The sequence below is a fragment of the Poecilia formosa genome, unplaced genomic scaffold (assembly GCF_000485575.1).
Source record: "Poecilia formosa unplaced genomic scaffold, Poecilia_formosa-5.1.2 Scaffold0, whole genome shotgun sequence".
NCBI classification, from domain to species: Eukaryota; Metazoa; Chordata; class Actinopteri; order Cyprinodontiformes; family Poeciliidae; genus Poecilia; species Poecilia formosa.
The window spans coordinates 2,662,083-2,673,259 of NW_006799939.1; the positions used below are offsets into that span (position 1 = coordinate 2,662,083).

Here is an 11,177-nt window from a genome sequence, read left to right on the forward strand (position 1 = left end):
TCCCGACAGAGAATTATGTAAACACGACAGTTTCTTGGCTACAGTGCGGACTAAAAAGGAAGCTGAAAGTATTACTCGGCTTGCATCTTGCTCAGTGGCTGCAGTGCATAAATCTAGAAATATGAAGTTGGGGAAACTGGGAAAAAAAAAAAAAAAAAAAAAAAAAGGTTACTGGCTAAATAAAAGGTGAACACGAGTGGCCGGATGTAGGCGTTTCTCAGCCCATGCAACTTTGATTTTGCAGCAGTACCTTTCAAATTTTCCACATTTTGCCATACCCCTTTATTTTTTTTACTAGGATTTTAAGTGATAGTCCAACACAAAGTAGAGCGATACAGTTCCCCCTACATTATTTTTATTAAAAAGTTCCTGTCACATGGACATACAAAAACATTTAAAAAAGGATAAAAGAACTGCAATTCCCCTTCACCCCAAAGACGCCCTAGCACAAAATAAGAGAAAAAAACATGTTTACATATCACTGCGTTTGACAAGATGTAGGATCTTTAAATAAAGAGACAAATAGTTAAAAAATATATTTTGTTTTTCCCAGTAAAAACAATCCTTTGTATTCAGCTCCCCTGACCCTAGATTTTGTAGGTGCGCCACTGCAAGTCTTTTGGAACATGCCTCCCACAGATTTTGGCAACAAAATTTTAATTTTCTTCTGACAATCTCAGTCACCTGGGGCGCAAGAACTTCCACTCCAGTCACATGTCATTTCAATTCAATTTAAAAGTATTTTATCCCAAAGGGAAATTAAATGCGACTCATCTCATCACAGTTTCTTCAAAGTGGTTGTTGACAGTGATGCTGGGGGAGCAATCTTCAGTGGCTGTCAGTGCTGCAACGAATCCAGAGAGGCCTCTGACTGGAGAAACAGTTTCTGTATGACGTGTAAACAGCTCAATATATCAGCATCAATTGTAAGCACTGCTAATCCAAGTCATTTGATTTTGCTACTCGTCATTAAATGCCTGTCTATCCGTGCAAAAGTTTAAACCTCAACTCATCTTGGATTTGGGGCCGTAGTTCCAATATTATGCGACTTCTGAAGGTAAACGAGTGGGCTGGACTTCAGAGACACACGTCAAATTTGTGGCTGTGACAAAACGAGACCTGAAAAGATTTCGGAGGGCACTTTAAAAACAGAGCGAGCGGCAACAAACGCACATGAAGTCGGTTTATATCAAAGACTTTTATTTGACAATTGTTTCGATCCGTTTTTATAAAATTAATTAACAAAAACCATGATTTTCTTTAACCATCTTTCCATCAGTCTAAAAAAAAAACAAAGAAAAGAAAAAAGAAAAAGCAAAGGGTGCAGCCTCTGAAGAGAGAGAGGGAGAGGGAAGCAGGCGAATATCGAGTCCAGAGATGAATCCTGTCAGATGTCTGTCCATAAATTACTGTGGCTGTGACGAACATGAGGAAGAGGAGGAGGGTTGGAACCCCGCAGCCTGACGCAAATCAGGACGTTGAGACGGGTGGAACAAGAATCCCAGGAAAGTATAACAAACAAACAAACAAACAAAAAAAACAACTGAAAATAGTATTAATAAACAGCTAACGGTAAATCAGAGGTTTTAGTGTTAGAATGATTTGGGGGTGCCATTATGGTTTGATTAAAAAAAACAAAAAAAAAAACAACATTGAAGAACTGCCATTAAACGGGATCATAATTTTTGTGCAAGGCTGATGAAAAGAAAAATCTTAAGTGTATTTCCTCTGAAGGCACATCAATACATAACTTCCCCCCACTGAAACATTAAAACAAAAAAAACAAGACAAAAAAAAACAACAGAAAATGTTATCCTTTATATATTGCACCAAGTTGACGTCTAAAACAGAACTCTGTTTCAGCGCGATGTTCGTTCAGCTGGGATTGTTTATCAGCTTTCACGCCGATGACACATTCTCAGAAGTGAAGAGCAACACCAAGCACCCTCTCCATCTGTGGAGCTCCGGCGCTAAAAACCCCCCCAAAAAAACAAAAAAGGAAAAACTCTTTCCCTTCGTTTTCACTCGCATTCCAGTCAGAAAGTCCGTGATTAAGGAGGGAACGTGTGGCATTCCCCACTGCAGAGGAGAAAATATAAACAAATGCTCCATTGGCACATAAAGGGAGGAGAATGAGCTCAGCAAAACCATCTTTTCTTTCATCTTTAGAAAGCCATTACAGGGTGAGTTGGAGGAAGGAGTTACTGGCTTTGACATGAAACAGCTTCACAAGATGTTCAGATAACATGATATGACATGTCAGAGCAAAAAACAAACACTGAACTAGATTGTTAATTGAGATAGCATAATGAACCGTGAGTGTAAAAACCCAATTTGATGGCCGATCCGAAACAGAGGAGGGTCGATTTAGGTCCGATGTGAATGCAGCTGGTCGATCGTGAATCATTCTTCATCGACTTCATCAGAGCTACCGGGAGATTTCATATTTATTCACAAAAATATGGTGGATATGCTTCTCTGTGTCAGGTGCTTGCTGTTGCCTTATCTGCCATTTGGCCAAATGAAATTGGGCTAACAAATAAATATCCCTCATTCACCAAATCCCAAAAAAAAAAAAAAAATGTTCTGTAGATTTCACAGTGGTTTTTGTTTTAATAGACCAGTTTATGGCATGTTGGCAGGCTGAGCCTCCCTTCACCAAGGCAACACACACCAAGCTCTAACATCCCTCAGGCTAGCATGTATTCAAGCAAATGGTCCAGGTTTTTATCCGAGTCATTAGGAATGGAAAATAATAATCGGCATTTCTAGGGGCGTCTCTATTCACATGTGGCCTGCCTAGTTGTTCATGTCGGCTCTGGGCGAGGGAGATTGTTCAGAATGGCACGTACAGACATTTGTTTGTTTGTTCGACTGCAAATGCAAAATATATTCTCATCAAACCGTTTTGATGATCTGGAAAATGCAACACATTATCAGTAATATGGAAAATAACAGATCATGATCAAAGAAAAAAGAAAGCAGGGTTATCGAGGTGCAAAATCTGCACCTGGTCTTCTATCTGTCAGATTCCCAGATCCACAAAATCTTTTGATAAATGCTGAGGCACTGTCAGATCAACAATCACCAGCTGGTCTGGGGCTCTGAGGAGGATTTCAAACTTTTCTTTGTCTATCCTTGTTTAAGACAACAGAGGAAAAAATGAAAAGAAACAGGAGAGAGAGAAAGAAAGAGAGAGACAGAGAGAGAGTGTCACCGTATAAAAAAATAGTTGAATACGATCCGAAATAGTGTTATCATCTTCGTAGTTAATATCCCGTCAGCAAAAAACGTTCACAAACGTGCATAGTTTACAGACACACACAGTGTCACTTGCACTGGGTTTGTCGATGTTGGGGACTTTTATGCAGCAAGCTGTAATTTTCTGACTCGGTGACCAATGGTGAGCAGATTTACCTGTTCAGGTAGTTAGTGATGTTACGAGTTCAGCCGCCCGAACGACACACACAAGACAGCAGCAGTAGTTGAAAGGAGAGACAGAGAAGGACAACAAAGAAGACAGGGGGAAAAAAATGTGGCGTCCTTCACGTTGGTTCCAGTTTCTTCACTTCCCGTTTCCCTGGAACCAGCTCTAAACGATCGTCTGCTCTTTTCTTCAAGTCAGCCGCCCCCACCCCCACCCCATCGCTCCTCATCTGTTGTGTCCGCAGAGCACAGGGAGCTGGGGGAGGGGGGGGCTCGGCGGGGGTTATAGCCTCTCAATTTCTCTGTATTTCTTCCTCAGTATCGACACCTGGTCTTTGAAGAGGACCGGGTCCAGCCTCATCTGAGAGTGGACCAGAGGCATGGTGCCAAACCAGTTGGCAAACTTGTTCATGCAGGTCTGACGCTGGGCGAAATGGTCTGGGTCAGCCCAACGGGACGCTCTGGAGCTCTGGGATGAGGAAAAAGCAGTGGCAGGAAACAAATGAGTTCCGACAGGAAGAAGAAGGAAACGACTAGATGGATTATGTGTTTTGTGCTCCGGTGACCTTTCACAGCCTTTTTTCTTTTTTTTTTCTGAAACTAGGCACATCAGAAGAAAACAACTTCAATTTACAAATTACCACACTGTCCTTTTTGTCCTGAATGCACCATGTGGCATTTTGTATAGTAATGTGTCAATTAGCTATAAGCTGCTACACTTTGCCCTCAGTAAAATTAAAGTATTGTCAAGGTAAGTTTTCAAACTTTTCCAGCATTACACTTTGGAAATAAAAACAATACAAATTAACTAAAAAAAAAAAGATACTTTCAATTCACTATTATATGATTAATTACTGTTATTAATACATGTCTTACATTATTTTAGCTTACATTCCTATGTCTTATGGCAGGGAAAAGATAAACTAAATTCTAACTAACCTGAAACAAAAAAAAAAAGTAGTTTGATTTAACTTCAGACAGTGAGAACCCCCTCCCCCCACCATTTATGTGTCTCTTCATAAAGTGTATGAAAATATCTGTATGTGTATGTGAATAACATTCCCCAAATTGAGGTTTTCAATCAAAGATTGAAAACTTTATTACACTTTAAGGGACTTTAGACAGAAGCCAAGCCCCGTCCAGACCTTGAAAACATCCAATTGAAATTGAAGCATTTTCAAGGGTTTCAAGCACCAGTACAAAGCCTGTATTGGTAATCCCTGAATGGCCACGGTCAGATTCAAATAAATCGGCTTAATCTCACCATCCAAACAAATACAAATCACCAGTGAATGTGAAATGTTGCTCCTCACCTGTCCCATCATGGTTTCCTTGTATTGTTTCTTCTGCGTGACCTTAATGGGGGGTAGCTTAGTAACGGATGACACGAGGAAATTCATAAGAATGTCTTCGCAGTTCGACATCTGGTCAACCATTGTCCTCAGGCTGGCTGGAAGGTAGGTGGTGTACAAGTAGTGATAATATCTGTGGGAGGAGTGCGACATGTAGAACAATGGAGCGCTCAGAAGACAAGGCGGCCCAAAACCGCGTTGGTGGAAAATGAAAAAAACAAAAGCGTGTTACTTGTGGTAGATGGCGGCCCCGGTCAGCACCATGGAGTAGTCGTTGGTCCACTTGGAGGTGTAGCCCCAGCGTTCCTTGCTGCTGTCCCAGAAGTGGCTGCGGGCCGGGTAGCCGACGATGCGGTCGGGGAAACTCTGCCACACCGTGAAGGCAAAGTCCACCTGCGGCCAGATTGCAGATTTATTTATTTATTTATTTATTTTTTAAAGTAGTTAAAGTACTCGTACCAAAAAATGCTAAAAATGGAGTGAATGAGAAAGCTTTCTTCATATAACAGGAGGCTAACCTCTGTGGTGGACAGCACAGTGTCTTCATCCAGACTGAGGACAGCGTCTGTGGGGATGGTGTCGTAGGGAAGGAAGCGACTGCTTATCACCTGGTAGGAGTTGGAAAACAAATGCAGAGAGAGACGTGTGATGGTTGCTGACAGTCAGTACAGTTGCGTCATTTTATTGCAGCTGCAGACAAATGTGTTGGCATCCCTAACAGAGATGTGTGAGTAACCTTCAAAATAAATTTGAATTTTAACACAGTAGCAAAAGTTTGTTTAGAGGGAAAAAACTAAATGTTTTTTTTAAATCACTTGTATAAGTGCTGCTAACCCCGTTTTTAATACTTGTTACAATCCCATTTTGCCAATATAACATTTATTCTTCACTTCTCTTTCATAAGGTTGTAGCGTCTATGCCAGTGGTTCTTAACCTTTTTTGAGGTACAGAACCCACCAGTTTCATATGCACATTCACTGAACCCTTCTGTAGTGATAAATAAAATATGATTTTTTTTACACCCCCCCAAATTCAAGACATAGGGGTGCCCCAACTAGAGTCTAGCTGGGTCACCCCATGATCACTAAGTCTTCTTAAAAGGTAGAGTCTGAGAACAGTTCTTCAAAATATAGTCAGTGTTTTCAGCAAAGCTGAGCTGACTGTCCAGGAACGACCCAAGGTATTTAAAATTTTCCAGTTTCAACAGGTTGGCCATCGAGACAAACTGGAACCACTTTAAGGTCTTGTTTAGATCATTTAATTAGCTCTACATGCTTAAGAGAATGAAAAAAATTAATAATAAATAAAGACTTTGAGGTATTCTGATTAAGTGATGTAATTATATTAGTTGTGTTACCACCCCCACGCCACTAGAGGCAGTAGCAGGCCCGAAAAGATGCGACTAAGGAGCAGATTTAGAAGTACACCGAAAGCTACAGAATTTGGTAAAAACTGAGTTTTGCTGAAGTAATTAAAGACACAAGTTCAAATCCATGCTGAGAGTGGAGCTCCTTCAATCACTGATTGGCTCAGCAATGTAACGTGATCCTCTGCAGCAAGTGATGGCAAAGCGGGGCGTCATCACAACTTCACACAAGTGTGTCTTTACCTCCGCGGCAGAGGCTCCGCCGAACCCCTGAGACCGACTCATTGGTGTGTGTGTGTCTGTGTGTGTGTGTGTAGTACCTCCCTTTCAATAAACAGCAGGTTCTTTGTGGTGGATTGTATTACAGCTTTTCAATGACAAACTCCAAACATGAATGTATCAGCTGAGAATAAAACTGGCATTATGGCAGCTTGCTGAGAGTTGGTCTGAACTGAACTGAGTTCACTGTGTTGAGCTGTCAGACTCAACAACGAAGGCTTTCTGCACGTGGTGATTTGTTCATATACAACCAGACAACCTGCTGTGCAGCAGAGAGGGAAGCCACAAATATCTCACTGTGCTTTCCAATACACATCTGAAAGGAATAACGCGCGAAAAGCTATATGAACGTTTAGTACTGACTGATATTTCAGCGAGACCTCGAGAAATTGAGTCCAAATATTATTTCCTGACATTAGCAGCTTAATGTCGGGGAAACTCTTTATGGCCGTCAGATTTTTCTAAAATGCTCTGACCCGCCTGTGAAGCAGCTTTTATTAATGCTCCCTTCAGTCCAATTTAAAATGTCATAAAAATTAATTTAACATCATTTATTCAACAGGCTGTAAAATTGGAACTTTATGGGCTTTCCAGAACGCTCATTACAACTGCTTTATATGGCGGGAAACAACCAAAGAATTAAAGGATATTTACACAATCATTTTTTTTTCTTTTAACAAATCATATCATTTGACCTGAAGGCATAACAGGATATCCAGAAAGAAAATCTTTCTGAATATTCTTTGTGGATTAACTCCTGTACCTGACAGCAGTTTTCCAACATTTCAAACTGTGTGTAAACATCCCAGGTCAAAATGTTGTGACTTCTAGGGCAAAATGCAGCGATGTGCTCAGTGGCGGAGGATTATGGCTCAGAGGTTTACCTTGCTTTCTCCTTCTATGACAATAAACGGGACCGAGGTGGCGGGCCAGCGGTGTTTGGCAGGAAGAGGCTTGTCGCAGTTCCAAAGAACAATCACCTGCACGGAGAAAACAGGCGACATGAATCACCCTCATTTGCATGTTTCTGAACGTAGAATTTGTTTTGATTCGTCTTTCAACACCAATTTAGAGCACGGCTTTTATGCAAATCTACATTTCTGTTTTAAGAACTAGCCCTCCACACACAAAAAGACAAAAGAAAACTGTTACTGCTGCAGCGCACAGAAGTATATTACTCGGTATTATTATCTTAACCTCGTAGCGCAACAACATACACTGCTATTGTATGTGAGGCACAACAGCAGCAGCTTAGTTACATGTGTTGTGTAGTTTTCCCTGTAGTGTGAACAGGAATATTAAAAGGACATGAGGGGGAAATAAAAAGGACTGACAGGTTGGATCTGCTGCAGCAGGAGCTTCTCCAAATGATCATAACCTCTTTCTGTGAAGAAGAAGCTCATTTAACAAGCAGTTTAAGGTCAACAACTGATCAGATAGACCTTCTGTATTCATTTTGATGGAGTAACACATGAGGAACACGTGGGAATCAATGCGTCGGTCACCTGAGCACAGTACTGGGATTTGGCAACGGCAACAAGCAGCTTCATCACTGGCTGGGACTGGGAGACCAGTGGGGTGACCACATGAATGATTGCTGTAAACTTCGGGTACGGCTTGATACCTGCAGGGGGAAAACATAATACTGTCATTACGTGTTCTGCTTTGCAAACAGTACAGAGTAAGAATTGTAAATGCAATGGACGACTATGGACCTGCACAGGATATTGTGGACGTTTAAACAGTCAAAAGGCAAAAAGTAGTAAGTCTGGATTATATCAATTAAGTGAAAACTATCAAAATCCCCCATTTTGTTTTAGAGTGATAGACTTGAAATACGGTTCTGTTTATTGATTGTTTTGGGAGGAACTACAGCTTCAACCATCAGCGCGTAAACGGTTCAGTCTCTTATTCAAACTAATATTTCTTAGAAAAAAAAAAAGAGAGAAAAAAACTCCTTCAAGGTCTACGGAAGCCATTGGAAAGATAACATAATGTTTCCGGCTGATGATGCTGGTACCAAAACATAAACAGAAAATCAAGCTCAAAGAGAAACATGTAATTATTGTAGTATGAAAAAAAGCACGAGTTGTAAAATTATCCTGAGAAAACTAAATCTGCAGCAGTTCTGTTTTTGAATAAAATAAGTATAATTTATTATCCTGTGTAAAAAAAAAAAAACGTCACAGTAGGGCAAAAAACTAAGCAGATCTGTAACACGATGGTAAGTTTTTCTATGAGACATCTTGATTTATTAATTCTCTTTTTTTTTTTGTTGTCTGTTCAGAGGTCGAGTCACACAGATAAAAATCGGTCAAAAATTGAAGATTATTATAAGCAGAGCTAGTATTAAGTGACTTGAGCTCACAATACAAGGCGTAGCAATAACCTACTGACCCAGCTTAGCGTAGAAGAAGGGGAAATCCCCCAGGTGAGTGGAGTAGCGAGGCAGAGTGAAGAGCCCACCAGGAAGGCTGTTCCACATCAGGCTACTTCTGGAGTTGTGCTCCAGAACGCGGTCCTGGATGATCTGACATTACAGTGGAGAGGAAGACAGATCATTAAAAAAAAAAAAAAAAAAAGAAAGAACATAATTTCAATAACTACTACTGATCTGCTTCTAATGACATTTTTTGGAAACAAACTCCACTGACTGCAGCCGACTATTTTTTTTTTCTTAAACGGCATATCTTGAATGTAATAAGTTTTGATAAACATTCAACGGTAATCTACAAAAAAAAAACAAAAAAACAACACAAACAACAAATGCTTAAACTTTAAAAAAGCTCTGGTTTGTTGCTTATGATGCAATAAAATGAAGCCCTTCAGCATCTTATCTTTGAAAACACAAAAGCTTTGAAGTTTACTCCGCTTTTTCTGGCTCAGTTCTTAAAAGTCAACCATTAGGAATTAATTTTGTTTTTCAGACTAAAATATTTATTTATATATATATGTATATCATAAGGGTTTTTTCTCGCAGCACTAATCGTTCCCTCTTGATAAAAACCACTTTGAAAACCAAGGTACAAGATATTTTTTGCAAAATGTCAAGGACTGCCAGAATTTATAATGAAGCAACAGAAAAAAGTCTAAAAATTAATCCAGATTAATTGATTACTGAAATAATTGTCAACTAATTTAGTGCAGACTCAAACAAAAATGCCATTTGGTGAAGAAAAAAAATAATAATTATGCAACAATTGTATTGCAATTTGGGAAATAAAAAGCTTACTTTCTTATTTAAAAAAGGGATTGAATCATTTATTTATTTGCATCTTTCAATGTATTTCTAATTTTGCACAAAAAGGCTTAAGTGGCTAAATGAAAACTTTTAAATGTGAATTTTTTCATCCGACTGTCAGAATAATTAACAAATTAATCCATTATTAAAATAATTGTTAGTTGCAGCCCTAGTCTGTAGTGAAATATTTGGAATCACATAATGACAGGCTTATAAAAATTGCACATCTGAAGCCAAAACATGGCTTCCGGAAAAGAGTTAAGATACGGAGAGTGTAAACAGATTGTAGATAAGCTGCTTGGTTCTGCAACTTCATGCTGCTGTGCTGTTAGAGGAAAAATCCACCTCTGTGCATCAGTGCCTTTTGCTTTTCTCAAAAGATGGAAGCTAATGGTGTGACCTACTGCTGGCTCGGTCTCACATGCAACACAAAATGGAGATAACTTCGAAAAGCTGATCTATTCCAGCAGTCACTCAGGTAATTTACCGACCACTTCAAAGTTCAAGGTCTGCTACTGACATATGAAGGTATAATGGCGATGGTGCTTGTGAGCTTAGTGACGATGAGCTATGCTGACACAAAAAGCCTGCCGCACTCATAAGGAACTTTAGACATTCCCTCGGCTGCTATCTCGCACCCTTATCAATTTCTATTCTTCTCGGCTCTCGTCTTCAGCCGCTTGTAATTCTAACCCGGCAGCGGTTTGATCGGCTGGCACTCACCAGGAGGAAGGCAGATAAATGGAGCTTGACAGAAACAAACTACTGATGTGATTGATAGCCAAGACAGAACAGGATGCTGCATCAAAAATATTGACAGCCCTCTTCTTACAACAGACTTCTGTATTACTCAATCTAGAAGCTACACAGTTCCCAGCTGCATGTCACTGCAAATCTGGTAGTATGTAAATTTTATAATAATATACTATTATGCTTTACATAATACTATATTATGTAAAGCACCTTGAAATGCCTTGATGCTGAAATGTGCTATACAAATAAAATTTGATTGATTGATTGATAGTAAGGATGCATCGTCCATATGGTAGATGTCCAGATTTTTCACTTGATAACCCTTAAAAGACATGTTTATTTGATCTAACAATTAAATAAACAGCTTTCATGAACAAAATGTGGAATTATTTTTACAATATTAATGTAGAAAATAGAGCTGCAACTAAAAATTATTTTAGTTATCAATTATTCTAGCATTTAATCAGATTAAAAAGATTGGCACATTGTGCAGATTTTTAATTTAAGCTATGTTATACAATATTAGGAATACATTAAAGATGCTAATAAAAAAACTCAATTCCTTTTTTTAAGCTAGTAAAACATGTTTTTGCCTAAAATGCAATAACACAGCATTCCTTCAGTGAAAGCCTGATCCTCTGCAGCTAAAAAATGCTTGTGACATCAGTATGTGATGAGCTCCGACCTTTCTGCTCGACTTAACAGCAAATCAGTGCAGGGCTGATTTGTTGATTATTTTTGGATTAATCAATTTATAACT

At 39.3% G+C, this 11,177-nt stretch overlaps 1 protein-coding gene across 1 annotated transcript in view; it reads right to left on the minus strand.

Moving 5' to 3' along the window:
• Window positions 1-1,179: 1,179 nt before the first annotated feature.
• Window positions 1,180-11,177, minus strand: part of LOC103135121 (exostosin-1b-like) — a 36,325-nt gene continuing 26,327 nt past the window's right edge. The window contains exons 5-11 of the mRNA XM_007547766.2: window positions 8,821-8,953; window positions 7,929-8,047; window positions 7,308-7,403; window positions 5,297-5,386; window positions 5,011-5,171; window positions 4,740-4,911; window positions 1,180-3,895 (exon numbers count right to left, since the gene is read on the minus strand). Of these exons, the coding sequence (XP_007547828.1) occupies window positions 3,710-3,895; window positions 4,740-4,911; window positions 5,011-5,171; window positions 5,297-5,386; window positions 7,308-7,403; window positions 7,929-8,047; window positions 8,821-8,953 (957 nt within the window). The 3' untranslated portion in view covers window positions 1,180-3,709. The remainder of the gene's footprint in view (window positions 3,896-4,739; window positions 4,912-5,010; window positions 5,172-5,296; window positions 5,387-7,307; window positions 7,404-7,928; window positions 8,048-8,820; window positions 8,954-11,177) is intronic.